The following is a 21,886-nucleotide window of genomic DNA, read 5'->3' on the forward strand; positions in this document are numbered from 1 at the left end:
CCGGTACATTACGACGTGGGTATACCAAAGCCCACACCGATATACCCAAATGCATTCGAATCCAATCAGAATCAGGGGAATAGGCTCCCTCTCTCTCTCCTTCTCTCCCACTATTCCCTTCGTTCGACACAGTTCGAATTTTGCCAACGATTCAGCTCTAATTATGCACCGAGCTCGCTCTGTGTAAATTTGTAATTTTGTCGTTTCTTTCGTTCCTTCTCCCTTTGTATCGTCTCTCTCTTCTCTTATTATCTTTTTCCTCTCTCTCCCTGTTCCACGAAAGTAGACACGAGATTCGAGCTGGAAGTTTTGCAAAAGGAAAAGAAAAAAGCAGGCCACTCGATCGCATTTTCGTTAACATACGATGATTCTGCCGATTGATCGAAACGAGGAAGAGAGAGAGACCTTTTAATTCGTTTTGATATACTGTCCCTCGAATGTAATTAATCCCGAGCGTTACGTATGTAGGAAGAAATTGCTGGTATTAAGGGTAATTTAAAACGGAGCAATGCCGTATCGCAAACGATGAAATACGCTTGTTCGAGCGGCCACTTCACGACGCGAGGTTCATTAACGCTCGCGAAAAAATTTATGCCGCGCGAATATTTCGAGTATTATTTTCGCGCGCGCGTTTATCTTTGGTTGATTATTTTTTCCCCCTCTTTTTTTTGGAATAATTTTAAGTGATGTAAATAAAATGTAGGAAGAGGGATTTTTTTGAACTATTCATTTTTTGGAGAGGATGAAAAAGAAGGAAATTCTTTGTTGTAGAATTTTTGAAAGATATTCGTGTTTACATATCAATAGGTTACGTGATACTTGCATAATTCATCATAATCGTTTTGAAATGGAGATTATTTCAAGGAGAGAGGAAACGAACCGTATCTATAATTCGCGAATCCAATGAGCGAAGAAAATACCGCGGATTGGTCGTCGAAAGTGCGCACGAATAAGCCGTTTCGATTAATTAAACGACATTTAAGCGAGCGGAAGGCAACTGGGTAAGCATTGAAACGTAACGACCGGCTGCGATTCATGCAAATTCAACCACTTCCGAGCCAAACATTTCCGCCGCTACCGCATCGACAGCTTCATCTTTCCTTCTACCCTCTCTTTCTCTGTATACTGTGAATACGTGTACGTATACGCTATATACTACGTAAGTGAAAAAAAATTTCCCCTTCGAAAATCCTTTTACTCTTCGCATAACTCTTTCTTTTTCTCCCCTTCCCTCGTTCACTTTTCCTCTATTTCCTCATTACTTCCGGTTTCTACCCTCGACTACTGGTGATTCTACCTGGGGTAGAATCTTTCTTTTTTCTTCAGTTTTTCGTGATCCTCCTCCTTTTTTATTCTTATTCCTGTTCCATTCTAACTTGTAATTTTTCTTTCCCTCCATTTTACATTGCGTAATTTTAAATTCGTTCGCTATTATTCCGTTCCCTTGTTTTCTTGCGTAACTTCTTTCTTCGAATCAACGATTCTCGTTATATCTAGGTAATTTTGTTATTTTTTTTTCCTCTGTTTATCGTTTTAAGTTTGCTTTATCTTTGTTTTCATCTTTCCATTCCCGATTTATATATCTTTCTGCTGGTTACATTATCTAGGGATACCTAGATTGGGAACTTTATTTAATCATCTAGTTTCTTTTCTCTTTCCACCGATTTTGTTCCTCCGATTTTCCAATCTATACACTTTTCTTTGCTTTCTTTTCTTATACAACTTCTCTCCTAGTTTCAATAAAGCGATGTGTATTACTAGGGATACCTAGACATTGGATATCTCTAGTTTTATCCAATCATCGACTACTTTCTTTTTCGTTATCTTCTAAGTACTTCCACTTCGTTCATTCTATTTTCTTTCTCGTTTTCATTCTCGTTTTTATTTCTCCAATTTGAACTTATATTCCTATATCCTCTCCTTTTACACAATTTCTCCTTTCGTATCCTTGCATCCTAACTTCTCGATTCTGTAATCTTCTTTCGTTTACTTTCCTTTCATTGCTTCCAATTTTTACCCTCAACTCGTGCTTCGTTCGTTATTTTTTTTTTTTCACCTTCTTTTCTTTTATCCTTCGGCAGGAGGAACGAATTATTAAAATCCAACTGCCATTTATTAACTCTCTCAAATCCTATCGGTGATAACAATTGCTTCTTAAACGCGCTTTAGATACGATTATTTATTTATATACGCGCGCAATTGTAACGACAATATTACGTAACATTATTAAAACAATGAAGCACGCAATGAAAAAATTAAAAAATTTTAAAAAATCTCATCAAAAGTTAAATCTCATAAAAACATATTCTCTTTTCCACTTGGACGAGATTTATGGATAATTATCTCCACTTTCTAAACTACTTCCATCATTTTCTTTCAACATTGCCGCTTCCTATCTCTTTCTCGAGCGGAGCAGGTACGTAAAACACATTCGTGGAAATTCCTTCAAACGAAAGCACACGCTAAATGTACACGTTTGCAGCGGTCAACCTCAAACTAACCGAGCGGCTACAAAGCTTCTCGTCTACTTAGCTCTTAACCCTGCGAACACTTGGAGTGGAAGTCGTCTCGAATAACACCCGAGTTAACTAAACCCCTCCGCCCCATTGATCGACCCGAGTTGTCGATATTAGGACGGTAATAGAATCTATTGTTCTATTATCGGGTGTATTCAGGGAAGAGAGAGGAATTGGCCGCTACACTCGATAAGATTTATAATCTAATTTTCCACGATACCGCGTGACAATTGTACATCCAACTTTTCGACTCGATCCGCAATTTCGTTCAACGAGGTGCGAAGAGTTGATTTAAAGGGAAGGATTTAAAGGCGCAATAAGAAAAATACGCGCGTGTTTCAAATAAAACGAAGAATGTAAACAATAAATACTTTTATTCGTGGAAACTATGTATCATATCGCTCTTTTATTTTTGATTATTTATTGGTGAATTTATCGTAGAATTTATAATTTGTAACATATACGTCGCAACGTGTGTATTACTAGGGATACCTAGATATTAACCTAGGGATTACTAGTATTTTTTAAGACACAATTCATATCATTGTATCTAATGATCAATTGGAATTAATTCAGAATCGAAGGAAAAGAGAAATTTTAATCCGTCCATAATTTTTTTGTTCTCGGATAGAGCTATTCCAACTATGGAGGGGTTAATCTCTCATCTAAACAAGGGAGACGTCAGGAATCGGGTAAATTCGTGGAGCGTGAATAACATCGATGAGAAAGGAATTCGAGAAGTCGTAAGAAACAAGGGCGGCCGTTCTTTTGTACATGGCTGGCTGCAGTTTGCAGCATAGGAGAGAGAGAGGTCCTTCAGCATAAACTTCCAGCCAGCTGCAGAGTTTGACGCACGTGCGCCAATCGTAAATCGCACCTTCTTTCGAGAACTTTTGAAGGCAACATCGTCAGTGTAAAAATGCAACATTCAATTTGTCCCACCATTTTCTATTTTTCGCGTACTTTTTTTTCTTTTCCGCCCATACCGTCACTATTCACAAGAGCGAACTTAAAAGTTTGGAAAAGCGTGTTTTCCAAACTGTGTTAGAATGCAGATTAGATGCATTCGGCACAAGTGCACAAGTGGACGCATCGAGAGGGGGAATTATTCTTTGATCGTTCGTTTTTTCTTGCTTGAACTTTGCCCCATTTTGTAAATGATTTTTTTTTTAAACGTGACAATTCAACGAGACGAAGGGATTGAAGCATTACGTAGTATTTCAAAACTATTTCATCAATATTCTTTCGATATTAAAATTATCCGTAATATAATAGTTACATAAATATAGATGGTTAAGAATTTTAATGTAGAACATGAACATTTTCCTGTATTTGAAATAACAGCAGATCAATTTTTAAAGTTTAGAAGAAATGTATTTAAGAGAACTGAAATATAAAGTCTGGTACTTTTTGCACCTAGGGATCCCTAGATATTAGAGGTACTAATGGTATCTGCAAATCAAGCAATTTCAAATATTTGTTGAATTTTCTCAAATATCTTTCATATCTTATATCACCTTCATGATAATTTATTTCATTTTATCCCTTTTAATCGTTTTTATTCTTTGAAAAAAGTAATAATAAAAACAATAAATAACGAAAAAAATTTTGTAGCAATATTTTGTAACATGCAATCCAATAAAAACTAATTTACCTAAAATATTGCTAAAATATTTCATATAAAATTCTCTCGTATATAAAATATAACGACAAATTTTCTTTCTGACGTTTTAAAATACACCACAGCCATTCGTATTACTGGCGAGCTGTTCTCAGTTCTTTAAATAGCTATAATTTATTACATTTCTAACTCTTCAATTATGATTATGATTGAAATTATAATTTTAGAGATTAATTTTGAACGTGTTTATAACTTTGATATTTCGAAAAAACATTCGAAAGAATAATTTACGATCATAGAGAAATTAATTTTTGCTTGTTTCATCGTTGTTGAAAGTTTTGTTAAAAACGAGAATATTTTGCGTAAACCTTTTTTTTAAAAAAAAAAAAAAAAAGAAACACTCGAAACACGTGTTGTTCGTTTTTTTTTTAAAATATCTCAATATTTATTCGCTGTTTTAGCTACAGAAATATATGTCATAAAGTGGCTTTAATTAAAAACTTCATTAATACCATATTCTACGAAAAGCAATATAACAAAAAAAAAAAAAGTTTATAATTTTACTGTTAAATTGGAACAACGTACAACGTATTATGCATGTGTAAAAAAAATGTATAAAAGAGAATTATCATAAACGTCACAAATAAATTTTCCTGCTAATTAATCGCGGAATTTAGAACGGAATCAAAATGAACATTTTTTTAACAATTATTTTTAAACTTCACAACGAGCAATAAATTGTGAAATAAATTCAAAAATGAGAGAACAAAAATGAATCACTAGATAGATTCATTAATATAAAATTAATGCCATAGGAAATCAATCGCTCGCGTGTAATATTATTCGTAAATTTTTAAACAATAACTTTAAGAATGAAATTCTTTTCTCGAGTCGAAATAAAATAACACAAAATCCCCTTCATTTTCGTATTCTTCCAAGAACAAATATGACCAAGGATTAAGAATCGCGTTAGCACGAAGATCATTTTAAAAATTGCACATTTACAAATTAATATTAATATTCAACTTTTATCGATATTCTTTCCATTTCAATATTGGATTGGTTTTAATTAAACTTAAATATAAAATTATAACTTCTTTCTCTCTCGGATTGGATCCTCCACATCTTGGATACATTGCTTGGATAATACAAATTTTACGTAATTCGATGTTATTCTCCAAGGCAATATTATTCTCACTGCGTTATTCAACCATTTCTTGCGCAACGCATAAGAAAATTAGATGCATTAAATATCTTCGAAGGGATTTCCATCTGATGATGATACGGAATCCTGATTCGAGAGGAATTCATAATCCCTGCGTTTGTACTGGGGAATTAGAATTCCGGAGATCGGTTAAGAAAAAAATAAATAAAGGAAGAAGCGAACGAATGGCCTCGAATTAGGGAAGACAAGCGGATCTTTACATCGATTTTGAAGGAGGAGGAGAAGGCGTTTCCTCGATAAAAACTTTACAACACCCATCAATTTCCCGGGACAGGGAGAAACGAACGCTCTTACACAAATACTAATTCACCCTGTCTTAAATCAAAACCATCTATCCAACAGTTAAGCAACGATATCACGAGTTTTCCTTCTTCCACAATTTCTTCCTCATTTTCCCTCTTCTTTTTAAGGGAATTAGAAATATTAGAACTAATTACGATAAATAAATATTATTATTATTGTTCAATCTCTGCTTCGACTTGAAACGAAGAAGGATAAAAAATGTATATCGAGGAAACAAATGTATGCAGATAAATAAAAGTGTCAAGAAACAAAATCCAATATGTCCAACTCTATTAACCTATCCATCAATTATAATCCATATCTCAACATCGTACGATATCGACAGTTCCAAAATCAGAAATCGAGGAGGGGAGCCATCCGTCAAAATTCTGGAAATCAATGTTCAAATTTCTGTAAATTATAGGACGAAATAACATCGTTTCGTTTATTATTATTTTATTTTACCTCGAATCAAACGATTTCGAAATTGGAAATCTTTGAAATTTTGAATATAACGTAAAACGAAATCAAGATTCAAAAAGAAGTAAGATTAAAATCGATAAAATCCTCCTTTTCAGAAATATCGCTTGATCGCTGATTCAGATAATTTATAAAATTTTAAATCCTCTTTTTAAACGTTTGAATCACATATCAATAGTTGAGAAATGTTCTGTTAATTTATTATTTTAAAACACCTACTTTAATTCATTGAGTTTAAATTTAAAGTTAAATAATATAGGAAGCGAAACTAAAATAGCATCGTTTCGTTTATTATTATTTTATTTTACCTCGAATCAAACGATTTCGAAATTGGAAATCTTTTAAATTTTGAATATAATGTAAAACGAAATCAAGATTCAAAAAAGAAGTTAAATAAAAATCGATAAAATCCTCCTTTTCAGAAATATCGCTTGATCGCTGATTCACAATTCGATAATTTCTAAAATTTTAAATCCTCTTTTTAAAATCACATATCAATAGTTGAGAAATATTCTGTTAATTTATTATTTTAAAACACCTACTTTAATTCATTGAGTTTAAAATTAAATAATATAGGAGAATATTTGGAAATTGGAAACCTCTGAAATTTTGAATATAACGTAAAACGAAATCAAGATTCAAAAAAGAAGTTAAATAAAAATCCTCCTTTTCAGAAATATCGCTTGATCGCTGATTCACAATTCGATAATTTCTAAAATTTTAAATCCTCTTTTTAAAATCACATATCAATAATTGAGAAATATTCTGTTAATTTATTATTTTAAAACACCTACTTTAATTCATTGAGTTTAAATTTAAAGTTAAATAATATAGGAGGCAAAACTGAAATCGTTTCGTTTATTTTATTTCACCTCGAATCAAACGATTTCGAAATTAGAAACCTTTGAAATTTTGAATATAACGTAAAACGAAATCAAGATTCAAAAAAGAAGTTAAATAAAAATCCTCCTTTTCAGAAATATCGCTTGATCGCTGATTCACAGTTCGATAATTTCTAAAATTTTAAATCTTCTTTTTAAAATCACATATCAATAATTGAGGAATATTCTGTTAATTTATTATTTTAAAACACCTACTTTAATTCATTGAGTTTAAAATTAAATAATATAGGAGAATATTTGGAAATTGGAAACCTCTGAAATTTTGAATATAACGTAAAACGAAATCAAGATTCAAAAAAGAAGTTAAATAAAAATCCTCCTTTTCAGAAATATCGCTTGATCGCTGATTCACAGTTCGATAATTTCTAAAATTTTAAATCCTCTTTTTAAAATCACATATCAATAGTTGAGAAATATTCTGTTAATTTATTATTTTAAAACACCTACTTTAATTCACTGAGTTTAAAATTAAATAATATAACTGAAATCGTTTATTATTATTTTATTTTATATACATATCGAAGAGACATTCCCCTTAAAAAATTAATTAACGTAACATAAAACGAAATCGTAACCCGGCTAGAGATCAAGATCCACCCACGCACAAGATACCGGGTGGCGGAAACGTTACGGAGCGGGGAGGGAGGGAGAAGGTGCAGGGGGAGGCAGAGAATAGATATGCCACGCTCGAACGAGGGAGGCGGAAAGATTTATGATGCTCGTGCGTCAGCTCGCACATCTCAATTTCGGGGATGCCGCGAGTCAGGAGGCACACGGTTCTCCTCCCTTTTGTTGGAGGACGAAAGAGAGATAAGAAAGAGGCTGGGGGAGGAAGAGAGAGAGAGAGAGAGATAGGGATCGGATTGGGAAAAACGGGAAAAGAGGTACCTTTTGCGTCCGTGTCTTTCACCATTGTCTACCATTCTTCGAGAAGAACCCCTTCAATTATGGGGAGAAATTTTTTAATTAACAGGTATTAAAATGTACTATCTTCTGTTTTTAATATCAACACCGTTCTTTCGATTGTATCTTATTAATTAGAATTGTGAATTTTTATCGTGTCGATAAATATGTATTTATGAATTTTTGTTCGTTCAAATCAATATTTAAAATTATGTTACAATTTTTGGATACGATTAAATTCGTCGTGAGAAGATAAACGTGTTCATTTATATTCCTTATGTTATGACGAATATGTATTTACATGGAAATCCATGTAATATCCATTTCACGATAGATCGCAAAATTTTTTGAGAAGATCCCTAATATTTGTAATCGTGTAAAAGGCTACGGAATGTATTATAATTGAAATTCTACTTATACAGAAAAAAAATTTAGACGCTAAAGCGGATAAAGATGAGGAAAAGCAGTCACATTTTCGTCCCCAGATTAGATTCTCTGTCTCTTTCCCGGCTAATTCTCTAATGCATTTTATCTAAAAAATAAAATCAAGAGGAATAAAATTGTTGCCGATAATAAATTTCCCCGGGAATCGAACAACGATTAAACGATGGATGAAAAATATCGTCCACGTCGTTGAATATTCCGTAGCGAAAAGATGCGATCCATTTTAATATCTTTCGAGGGATCGAACGTTCGTTTCCTATCCACTCCGATCCTCTGAATATTCATTGGGTTACGTAGTATTTTTGCCCATTTCTAAAATACAGACAATACCACCACGCGAAAGAGGAATTGTTCTTCTTCGTGGGAACGAAGGCAACGGTTGTTTCCGGGCCAGCGAATACGAAATGCCGCATCCACAAATGCTGCAATTCGTAAACATTTGTTTATAATTGCGTTTGCAACGTATCCGCGAACGATAAAAGTATCGTGTTCGCGCTATAACTCACGAACGCTTCTCCACTTAGCGAAGATGCAACATTAGATTCGTTGGAAATCCTTATGCCGCATCCTCACTGCTATTCGCCTACTCGGTTGTGTTTGGAAACTATTCGTAAACAGCACAAGTATCGTGTTCACACCAGAGCTCTGATCGGTGTAAATTATTATACTGTAGCTCAGTGCAGACGCAGCGTTAGACTCGGTGGAATTCCTTATGCCGCATTCTCACTGCGAAATGTTTTTTAATTCTGTATTCGAGAGTTGTTGACAAATAATAGAAATATCCATATCAGAATTCTAATCAGAACAGATGCATTAGATTCGTTGGAATCTTTATGCCGCATTCGCAATTCGTAAATATTTTATTAGCTTTGTGAGAAATAGAAATAGATAATAATAGATTGGCAAAATATATTTCACAAATAATAGAAATATCCACATTAAACATTTAATATGCAGATGCAGCATTAGATTCTTTAAAATCCTTATGCCGTATTCTCATTGCGATTCGTAAACGGTGTTTTAGTTCTGCGTTCGAGAGGTATTGATAAATAATAGAAATATCCAGAACTCTAATCAGAATTGATGCGATATTAGATTCGTTGGAATCTTTATGCCGCATTCGCAATTCATAAATATTTTAGCTTTGTGAGAAGTAATAATAGATTGACAAAATATATTTGACAAATATGACAAATAATAAAACTATCGATATTAAAAATCAAAATCAGTTTGCAGACATAGCATTAGAACCATTCGCAAACTTTTGGCTACATCTTTGAAAATGACTCGCAAATAACAGAAATATTGTGTCCATGTTAAAGTTCTAATCAATTCTAACGCAATATTAGATTTTTTAAAATCCTTATGCCGCATTCTCACTGCGAAATGTTTTTTAATTCTGTATTCGAGAGTTGTTGACAAATAATAGAAATATCCATATCAGAATTCTAATCAGAACAGATGCATTAGATTCGTTGAAATCTTTATGCCGCATTCACAATTCGTAAATATTTTATTAGTTTTGTAAGAATTAATAGATTGGCAAAAATATATTTGACAAATAATAAAAGTGTCCACATTAAACGTTTAGATGCAGACGTATCATTAGGTGAAATCCTTATGCCGCATCCACACTGCAAACATTTGATCAGCTTTCTGAGAACTAATAATAGCTTGGCAAAAATATATTTGACAAATAATAAAAGTATCCACATGACAAATAATAAAACTATCGATATTAAAAATCAAAATCAGTTTGCAGACATAGCAGAACCTTTTGTCGCATCCACATTACAATTCGCAAACTTTTGGCTACATCTTTGAAAATGACTCGCAAATAACAGAAATATTGTGTCCATGTTAAAGTTCTAACGCAACATTAGATTCTTTAAAATTCTTATGCCGCATTCTCACTGCGATTCGTAAACATTTTTTTAATTTTGTGTTCAAGATTGATGAATAATAGAAATATCTGTATCAGAACTCTAATCAGAATAGATGCGATATTAGATTCGTTGAAATCTTTATGCCGCATTCACAATTCGTAAATATTTTATTAGTTTTGTAAGAATTAATAGATTGGCAAAAATATATTTGACAAATAATAAAAGTGTCCACATTAAACGTTTAGATGCAGACGTATCATTAGGTGAAATCCTTATGCCGCATCCACACTGCAAACATTTGATCAGCTTTCTGAGAACTAATAATAGATTGTAAATGTTTTTTTAATTCTATATTATATAGAGCTATTGACAAATAATAGAAATATTCATATCAAAATTCTAATCAGAGTAGATATCAGAGTCTTTATGCCCCATTCACGATAAATATTTTATTAGCTTTGTGAGAACTAATAGCAATTTGGCAAAAATATACTTAGCAAATAATATCCACATTAAAAATCAATGTCAAAAATGCAGCATTAGAACCTTTTGTCGCAGCCATTTGGCTACAGCTTTGAAAACGATTCGCAAATAGCGGAAATATTGTATCCATATTAGAACTCTAACCGATGCTGACGTAGTATTAAATTTGTCGAAAGTCTTATGCCGCATCCTCACTGCTACTCGCAAATATTTGATTGGCTTAGCAGAGCTATTCGCAAACAAACAATAAAAGTATCGGTGCCGACACTGGAGCAGCGAATCGGTGCAGACGCAGCATTAGATTCGTTGGAACCCTTATGCCGCATCCACATTGCTGCGGACGCAAACGGTTCGTGAACACTTTTAGCCAGGATAGGCGCGCGAAGAAAGAACTCGAAGATGGATAACTGGTGCCAAACCATAGAAAGCTCATCGTCGATAAATATAAACTTTGACAGAAATTATATAGCAATGAATTACGAACGAAATTCTCCATCAGAAACCGACCGTTTCAACTATTACACTCCATAATACATTCAGACATGTCTAAATTGCGATAATCATCGATCCACTTTTAATTTTCCAAATTTAATGATAAATTAGTCCCAAGTACGATTCTCGAAACAGTTGATTTTTCTCTTCTAATATTTCAGAGGTAATAAATAACGGGAAAGAACGTTTCGTTCCACGTTATTGCGCCGTATAGCCGTTTAATCGAAGAGTTTAAAGAAATTGCATGTGCTGGGTTGTGTCGTAACGCGAGGAAAAGAGAGAGAGAGAGCAGTTTCATCGAGAATGCAGATCGCATTGCTCGATCTTTGATAATAGCCATTAACCGATTGGCGGACGTGAGGTGAATCGTTGGACGATCTCGTGCTCGCGGGAAGAATGCCGGCTGGCGAAAACGGAGGAGCGCCGGTTTCGCATAGTTCTCGAAGCGAACAGTGACATTTCGTTGGTGCACGATCGATGAGGTGAAACCTTGACTCGATTCGTCCGACGAAAATTTACGATCCGCTCATTAATCTTTATTATAACTCGAATTCCTTGAGAGAGAAATATATATATTTTTAGAAAAGTTATCGAGATTTTTTTTATAATAAATTAAATTTTTATGAGCGTGATTCAAAGAAACCGAGTTTTCTTTCTTATCTTCTTAGGTTATGCGTGATTAGTTATACGTGATTAGTTGGAAATTATTATTATATATATTTCATATTCGTTACGCACATTTCGCTCGTTTTGAGAATGATTAATATATTTTCATAATTTCTTTTTTAAATATAAATAAGTTTCATTTCCAAGACTGCCATTTCCCTGAACGATATCAAATTTTGCAGCAGATCAGAGGTAAAATAAAAGATAAAGCATTAAAATTTCCAATAGTTTCTTTTTTTAAAATTGATCCATCATCTCCCCTTAGGATAATATTCAAAAAATTTTCAACGTCATTTTCAACTTCAAGATTGTTTTCTGATAAGTAAATTTTACCCGTGGCAAATAAGGACAATCTTAAAAAGCTTTCGACAGACAAAATAAAGGATTTAAAAAGTTTCTCGCGAGAAACGTAAAACGTTCCAACTTTTTATCTCGAATAAAAATATTGGCATAAAAGTTGAAAAAGCCACGATCGACAATACACGATGTCAATATTGATAAATATTGCGAGTGAAAATTTTTATTCCTAGATATAATATATTCAAACCTGTACAACTTTTAAGTAAAAACCGGGGAAAACTAGGCGAAAAAACGCGTAACAAAGAAAATGATACAAAATTTCCATTTTCACATATGCTTTAAAATTATACATAGAAAGATAAAACAGGTTATTTGAAATGTGAGATTACACAAATTAATAAAAATTGTACGCGAAAAACGTAATTAGCAAATGCATTTCAAAATCGATTTCGTACTATGGTGCAGTAACAACCAGTAACGCACACAGCACGATCTTGGAATCAGTGGAGCATGAACACTAGAATGTTGAGAATTCCACCCCTAATTTCCCTAATTTTACTCCGACCACTATAAAATTCTTTACATATTTTTAACTCGATCCTGTGCTATTGCGTATTAAATGCTCGCAAAGAAGCATATTAAAAAAGAAAGAAATTCATAGAACAATTATTTATCACCAATACATGGAATAGCAGATAATAAATTAGTAATCACCTCAATATGATATTTGATCTCATGGTAAAACATAGCCTATAAATGCTGCAGCTATTGAAATTAATAAAATTATAATACCAATTCCTCAAACACTTGATAATTTATATGAACAATAAAATATATTTCGTCTAATATGAATGTATATTATTATAAAGTAAAAAGAAGCTCCATTTATATGAATCAAATTCCATTTTACCATTTTTTAAAAAATTACACTTTGCTCACGGACAGAAAAATAAAAATTTAAAACTTCAAAAATTAAACTTCAGAAATGTTCAAGCATTGTTAGCATTGGCAGCTAGCCTTACGAGACATAGACAACGAATTGTACACGAATACGCAAAGCGGGAGTAAATACATTCGAAAGATCTCTCCGTGCAGGGATCCGTGGAAAGGGCGATCTCGAAAAAAGGCGCTCTCTCGAGCATTCTCCAAGATCGAAATTCTCAAGACCTTTTGTTTGGGAGTGCCGAAGCTGCTCCATTCCAAGACAAAGCTCTCTCTCCTTCCTTTTTGCACGCGTGTACGTACTTTCCTCCCTGCCCTGAACACACGAACACGTACGTGTATAGAGTGTTCCAGGTTTCTCCTTACAAGCTTTGTTTAAATTCTACGCAAGTGAAAAGAGAGATTAAAGAAAAAATATAAAAAAAAAGAAAAGGGACGAATAAACCATAAATTCATTCAAAGAATATGTAATGAAATGGAAAAATATATAGTATGAAACGATACAAATATATATTAAAAATATATATATTTTACGATATGCAACAAATTAAATCAATTCAACGTTGGCATATTGATATCAAACATGCGTTATAATAAAGGCAGACGACACTTTGAATTGGAATGAATTTCATCTATCATCATATCTCATTTGTACCATCATTTATCATTATTATATATTATCATCTATTATTTGTAACGCGTTCCATCTTTTTATCTTTTAACTCATTAATATGCAAGATTGCTCCACTTTCCATCACGGTTCAGCCTTGCTTTTGCTCGAGCAAACCCTTATCGACAAAGTTTGGGGGGACGAGGGGAACCTGAGACATCTCGTGTACGATGACAATTGAACGAGATCTCGGTAGAGCCGCCTAGCTCTTTGTACCACGCGTGCCTTTTTCTCGCGTCAAAGAACCGGCGAAAGACGCGTGGAAGGAAGATAAATGAGTAGCAGAGATAATCAAGGAGTTTAGTTCGGTGAAAGTGGTCGAGCTAGGATGAGGAAAATAAATATTAAAATGAAATGAAAATGATTGATACATTCCATGGTGGGATGTATCTTTAGAGATGGTCTAAAATAAACACAAAGTTGATGCACAAAAAATTCGATTGAGAGTTATTATGTTAAGTTTGATGCAAGACGAAGATGTACAAGGAACGTGTGAATGATAATATTATTTGCTCTAAAAAGAGAGCTGTTTAGATCGACGTTTCTTGACATTCAAAGTATGTTTAATTTTAATGTTGTCTCTTCAAGAGTTGTTGGAAGATTGAACTTTGCAAATGTTTTTCAAAAAGTAAAAAAGATTGGAAACAATGCAAAATGAATAGACAATCGACCCAATCGCTTCAGATACGACATTTTTCTCAATGGAATAACGGTAAAGAAGATGAGTTTGATGTTAAATATATGGTGAATTGGTAATCATGTATTAAACTGCAAAATTGAATACTAGTTTTTCAGTTTTTAAAAATTTATCATTGTGCAAAAATTCATTTAAAGTCAATATTTATATACATACGTATAAATTTTGAAACTTTTTATTATGTGGTTTATCATAAAGGAATATTTATATTTTATCTGAGGATTATGATTATATTTGATTATGAATTTTGATGTTTTGAAAACTAATGAAAATTAGTTTAAATGAATGTTATATGATTGTAAAGGAATTGCATAATGTGGATATTTTCTAATAAATCATATTTTTTGACGTAAAGTCAAAAGTCTTTTTTAATGGAAATCAGTTTTTTCTTGTGGATAATATTCAGATAAATTCAGTGATATGTCATCTGAATTATCTGAATGTCTTTTATTCCTTGGTTATTGATGACCAGTTGCGTGACAGCATTTGAAAAATTATATTGGTATTTTTTTATGATTTTTAAAAAAAATTATTGAAAAACATTTTATTTATTACTTAAATTTCTATCATTTAACAATTTTGAAATTATTAAATGTTTGAATCAAGCAGAAACAAGATTTTGTAATGAAAATTGTAATGAAAATTAATAGATTTCTTTAATATTTTTATAATTATCTTATTAATAAAGATATTGATGAGCAAAAAGAAGTTTGCACAAATATTGTAATAAAGAGAAATTATTATATGTGAACGAGCATAGTAATGTGACTTGTGACGAACGTTATAGTTATTTTACTGATCCATTGACCAAGGATTCTCTGCTGATTTATGCTACATATAAATCTTTTGGTTTTATCGTTCACTTTGTCTCAAAAGAATATTTACATTTTCTTCGATAATTATCTATCGTATCTATCCTATTGATTAAAATAGCATTTTATTGTACAGAATTTTGTTTAATTCTTTCCATTACTGAAAAAATCTTTACAAATTAAAGTATAGATTTACTTTAAAAATCAAATTATTTGCCTTTCTATAATTCACGAATTAAGGGAATAGCCTATCTTTTAAAATTTCTCAATCTTACTTCGTACAAATAAAACCAACTTTCGATATAATTATACATATCAGAATCTACTAGTGATTCCATTCAACGTTCTTTCCTTTCTTTCACCTAGAATTGTCTCGAATGTTTGAAAACAAAAGATAACGCTTGCAAATTTTCCTTCTTCAAGTTCTCGTAATTAGCGTCAAATTTTACTTGAAAACTTTGAAATTTCCGTGATCACGATGATTTTATCTCTTTTCTTAAGATTCTGATTATCTTAAGTTCTACCGAACGATTATATTCATAATATTTTATACGTACAATATTCTCATAGTTATGCAAAAATTAGTACCGCTTCACGGATATTCAAATATCTCTCTCTCGAGAAAGAGTGAAATACTGTGTTACCGCGCAAGATTTAAAGAGAAGAAACTAGACTTACCTGGTGGACAGTTGCACTCCGAAACGTCTCGTTTGATTCGAAACACGCTCGTCTCCAACGCAGACCGCTGCACCTCCAACTGTTCCTGAACTTCCCTCTTCAGCCTCTGGATAAGAACGTCCGGCGTTTCTTGAAGCTGACAACGAGTTTCCAAATTGGCGATCCTCGACTCCAAACCCAGTTCCCTGTACATCAGTAGACCGGACACGGCCAAGCTGGTAATACAGAGGGCGCACATCGCCCAATTGAGTGTTGCACCCTCGGTTCGACAGGAATCCTTGCGGAATTTCCTCGGCATCGATGTCTCGAGGGAGCCTTTTCTCGGCGACGACCAGTCGGTCGCCGTGTCGGACTCCATGTTGTACACAGGATCGACACACGCTCTCGCTTCTATTCGTGCACACGCAACGCGTTAAGCGCGCGTCATAACCCACCCAAAGATCGTCGATACGTCCTGACACGGCAATCACGGATAAACGCGATACAATGGAGAAACCACGCGAGTCTTACAGACTGTGCGGCGTCATCGTCCATCTGGAATGCATCTCGTGCGCCCACTTGCCCGTTATTGCTTACCTCTCTTTCTTAGACTCGTTCCCTCTTCTTCTTCTTCTTCTTTTATCTCGCACGAGAGCACGCGTTTCTCCTGTACACTCTCTCTCTTTCTCTCTCTCTCTTTACCTTCTATCTCTCTATTACCTTCAAGGAACGCGCTCGTGGCTCTTTCTCTCCTTTTTTATCCCTCCCTCTCTCCTTAGAGCAATCGAGGTTCCCAGTTTGACCGCACACTGACGTTGGTAAACAACGAACGGTGCCACCAATCAGAACACGAGTGTTCCGGTAAAACGCGCGCTAGTTTTAAATGTTCAAACAGCAATGACAGCGTCCCCCTACCCGACTGTTTCGGAATTAACCACGATCCTATCTAACCACGAGTCAACTTGTTCCTTTAGAAACCTTCTATTTCCGTCTATCTTGCTCTTCGAACGTCTTGTCCTTTCTGTTGCCGTTGCCGGTGCAAATGGAGCATCACCCGGCGCTGTCGCATCGCGATTCCTTCGGCTTTGCGCACTTTCCACACTCTCTCCTTAATTCGAGATTATCGTTAACGACGAAAAAGGCACGATTACCTCGATCATCGGTATTTGCCCTTCGAACGTCTCGTGACACACGAGCTTACGCTTAGAGAACGTGAGAAACGAAACCGATAAACAGTGGCAGAACTGACCGTCGAAAAACTATTACCATCGAGACAACGAGGAACCTCGGATTTCCTGGGATATCGAGTCAGTCTAACGACGATTCGTTCGACGCGTATCTCATCGACGGTTACGGGTTAAACACAACGAGGTTCGATTTATTGGAACGAACGAAAAGTACCGAAATACCGCGAATACGAAGCACACAGCGTGGCATTCGCAGTACGACTGGATGTGGTGGGGCGACGCTGTGCCGAGGGCCGAGGGTTCGTCGCTTCGGCGATATTCGGCCATGTTCGGCCGTCTTCGGGCCTCGACTCATCCACCGGCTGCCGGACGCGTGGAGGACGATCGGTCGACCTAACGTCCACTTCCATTCGCACTGATTCGACCCTGCTTTTCCCTTGCCCTTCCATTTACCCCTCCAATACTCCCCATTCGACTGGATTTCGGCTAGAGGATTTATCTTTTTGTTTTTCCTTCTTTCTGTTAACCGTTCGAATCGCGCGACTACCAGAGCGTGCGAAATTGTGCGAACTTATTTTAAATTCCAACCCTTTCATTCTGCTACGTGGGAGGGCGATGTTAACGGTACGTACACGGCCAAATGAAAAGCTGATCGAGTGTGAAAAATCACTGTCTCTTCGACCCGTTTCTCCGATTATTTCGCGGCGATTAACTTTTTTGTAATCCGTAAAATTTGATCGTATTATTTTAAAATTCTCTTTTAAAACTATTATATCTGATACACTAGTTGTATGATAAGTTCGAAAGATGTGTAATTTTTGTATTCTTAATTTTTTTAAATATTATTTGCATGAATAATTGAACATAAAAAAAACTAACGAATTCAATGAATTTAACTGTATTATTTACGTTCTAATTAAACATAAAAGAGATTAATTTTATAATCCCTACGAAAAAAAAAAAAGAATCTTTAAAAACGTACATTCCCCTTACCGTCAGTCAAATTCTCTCCATAAAACTCTGTTTCGTCACGTACGTAATTATTCGACACGTTCGCCTCGAACCTAATTACACTACTACGTGTTTTTAAAGCATCTAAACTTTCGTTTAAAAAAGAAAAAAGAAAGAAAGAGAGAACACGCGTATTTTTTACGCAATAGACAATTGATACGCGTTCGAATATATACCCGTCTCCTTTTTCCCTTTTTTCCCCGTCGGATGAATTAAACCAATTAAACCGACATCGAATCACGACTTTCACGGGTTGGAACGTGGATCACGACGGAACGTGGATCGAAACAAAGTTATATCAGGAAATATCGATCGGCGAATCGATCGTTTCCCTTGAAACACATCCCCTGTGTGTATACGTGACGGATACGTACAATCGACCCCTTGCTACCGTCCAATCGCTAGCACAGGAAGCGATTATAGACTACATCCTGGAACGTACGTTCGGCTTGTTCGCCCTCTGCGCGTATACTAAATCGAATGCTGCAGCAACCTGCTAATCGTATAACTAATAAGCGGACAAATCGTCGATACACGGAGGAGAAAGGACGGGGGACGGGAGGAATGGCAAAACAAATAGAGGAATGTTAATCGACGTTTCATGGAGCAACATCGATCCATGGTGACACGCGTCTAGTTTCGCGCCATCAAATTTGATCTACGAACAAAATATTGAATATCGAATATGGAGTATTATTATTAGCATCGAAAAATTCTTTTTCTTACAGTGAACAGAAACTTTTTAATAGTAGAAATTGTTGAATTATAAGAAAATTATGATTAATAATTAGGTATTTTCGTTATTGAAATTTAACAATATATTTAATAATTATGTAAATGAATATTTTATATCATTTTTTTTTAAAAACAACAAAAGCACTTTTTATTGACTCTTCTTTCCGAAAATGAATTTCAATAATCTCGTGATATGTATAAACAAATGTTGAATTTAATTGGTTCGTTTTAGGCGAGGTATTATTAAAGAAATATCGAATCTCGAAGAGCAAATAGAAAGCACCGACATTATCCTAACATAATGTTTTTTCCAAACAGTTCAGTGAAGTCATCTAGACGCGCTTACTTTCCATTAACGTTATCGGGGGGATATAAGTTAAATGTTGAAAAAGGGAAAAGGTAAAGTTGAAATGTACCGGTCGTTCGTCTTGGTAAAGCATGCATCGCATTCCTCCTCGTTGTCGGCCTGAATTTAATCAGAGCCTTTTCGTACAGCTGTACACACATCTTATATAGTTTCTCTCGTTTCCTCGGTGAAAGACTAATCGGTGAAAACCATTCGGAACACGCACGAGGAAGAGATCTATCTTCGGCGTTTCAGCAATATCTTACCTTCATTTTTTGGTCCAGAATATCTGGATGGTTTTCTTATCTAGAAAAACCGAAGGACTAAGACACGAATCCTTCCTTTAATGTCCGCGCTGGTAATACATAAATTTCCATATTATTTTGTAAATCGTTTCTCTTCGACCTCTTTCGAATGTTAAATTACATGTCTCGATGATTTCCAGTATCAATTTCTTCAGTTGCTTGTGTTAAAGGTGGAGTGCAATGTTACGAAACATGATATCAATTCCATTTGAAATATTATAGGTAACCAAAGAGAATCAGTAGTTTCTTTTGTGAAAGAAAAGAAATGTAAAAGAGAAGGAAGTGAGAAATATATATAAAAAAAAAAGACATCTTCGAATAACGTTTCGATAATTGGCCAAGTTTTACGAAAATAAGGTTATATAATCAGATTTTTAAATCTCAAAAATCATTTGCAGCTACCCACAGAAATAGCTTTCTAAAGTTTTCTTATTTTTCATGCTTATTTATTTCTCCATTACAAAAGAGGCGATAAAATTTCTCATTTGCTCAATAATATAAGAACTTTTTATTAACGCCCCAGTTATCAGAAAATCGATAAATCTTGCGAAAATTAAAAAGAAACGAAGTAATAAAAACCATAAAATATTTACCATATAACAGTATATCTCGTAGAAAGCGTTTCCTTTCAGAAAAATAGGGAAAAATAAATATATTTCGTTCCCTTTTTATCTTCATTTCAAATAACTTCATTTCAGGATAAAATTGAGAGTGAAAGTTACTACTACCGAACGATGTTCGCCTCGATTCGTACAAAATTTCCTGACCGCTCGAAAATACGTTCCAAATATCAATTAAAGAAAATCTAATCCTGTCCAATCGCGCGGAAGCATCATCGAGTACCGTCCGTGCAATAACATCGTACGCGAGGATCCCTCACAAAACGTGCTTGAGCAGAGTGCAAGAGCACTCGCGTCCCGGCACCGAATCGACAATGGACCACGGTTGAGAGCCTCTGGTAGCCGCTACGTTCGAGGGGTGAAGTTGCAGCGTGCGTCGTGATTAAAAAGTCATCGCGGCCGATGCCCTCTTCACGGCACGTTGGTCATCGTTGGGGTGCGGTACGAGGCGCATTATGTCGCGTTTCCGCCAGGAAGCAGGCGCAGTCGGGACGACACAGCCTGCACCTCGTTTCCGTGCGCTTCTCTCCACGGAGAAACGTGGCTTGCGGACACTGCGGATAAGGATGAGAACACGTAGAGCGGAACGGGAGCGAGCGAGACGGGGCGCGCGATACCGAACGAGTGAAACGGAGAAAGGGGATCGGAGCGATGGAGGGGGAACGAGCGAGCGAACGACGACGCGAGGTGGTGGGGGAAGGATAGCGTACGTACGAGACACGTTTTCGAGACACTGAGGCAGAGTCTCATTTCGTGGACGAATCCACGCCACCCCCGCGAATGTGTCTGCACGTGTAAAGGGAGATGAGGGGACGGCCAATGGTGCAGTTTGTATTCCGCTCGACGGAAAATAGTCGTTCGTTACAATGTGTACACCGAGACTCGTCCTCGTCGACGTCCTCGACCTTATCTTCCTTCTTCTACCTGCTCCTGCGAACTCTTCTTTGTATTCATAACGATCCCGCTTTGGCAGGGAAGCATCCGATACCGAGGGGTAGATGGTATTTGTAAATACTGATTGCTGTGCCTCTTGACGTCGATTGGAAAACTTTTTTGAAGAGAAGAGGAAAATCTTACGTTAGCGTTTAATTTTGTTAAACAGTGGCCAATTTTTTTTTTCTCGAATTATAAGTAAATTCGTTGATGTTGCACATAGTACAAGTAATTTGTAGCGGTTATATCAGATGTTATCCTTGTTGTAATTCAACAGTGATGAAAGTAAACAAATGTTTATTAGTTGGAAGGCGAAAAATTAGTTTTTTAATTAACACAAAAAGTCTGCTCTTTTGTTAAATATGTAATTAATAAATATTGAGTCTCATACACTGTTTGTTTATTATAAAAATTCATATTTTAAATTTGAAAGGTTTCTTATTAATATATATATATATATATATATCAAATCTGTCTTGCTCTTATATTTCGAATTAACAAAATCGTAATCATTTTCTTTGATGCGAAAGGATAAAATTTAATTTCTAAAAACTTTATTATTTTATAGGATAATCATTTATACAAAATACATATTTTACGAATAAATTAAAGCAAAAGTGTGTCCATTTAAATCTTCCCATCTCGCTGTTCTAAAATTTTAAACGCACCATTAGCATAGAATGGAAATAAAAAAAAAGGAAGAATAACCCCACAAAGTTTTCGAAAAAAATTTCTTCTTAAGAATAAGAAGATCGGCTCGTAAATAATCGA

At 34.9% G+C, this 21,886-nt stretch overlaps 1 protein-coding gene across 20 annotated transcripts in view; it reads right to left on the reverse strand.

Annotated features, from left to right (window-relative positions):
- LOC107992684 (collagen alpha chain CG42342) overlaps positions 1–17,848 on the reverse strand; it is a 194,021-nt gene extending 176,173 nt beyond the window's left edge. For 3 of the 20 annotated variants that reach the window (XM_062083204.1, XM_062083202.1, XM_062083199.1), the window contains exon 1: positions 16,000–17,841. In XM_062083204.1, the coding sequence (XP_061939188.1) occupies positions 16,000–16,357 (358 nt within the window). In that variant the 5' untranslated portion in view covers positions 16,358–17,841. Of the gene's footprint in view, positions 1–15,999 lie in introns of all 20 variants that reach the window. The other 17 variants (XR_009832234.1, XM_062083216.1, XM_062083219.1 and 14 more) reach the window with 14 other exon arrangements.
- Between the last annotated feature and the right edge of the window lie 4,038 nt (positions 17,849–21,886).

The sequence above is a fragment of the Apis cerana genome, linkage group LG12 (genome assembly GCF_029169275.1).
Source record: "Apis cerana isolate GH-2021 linkage group LG12, AcerK_1.0, whole genome shotgun sequence".
Lineage (NCBI taxonomy): Eukaryota > Metazoa > Arthropoda > Insecta > Hymenoptera > Apidae > Apis > Apis cerana.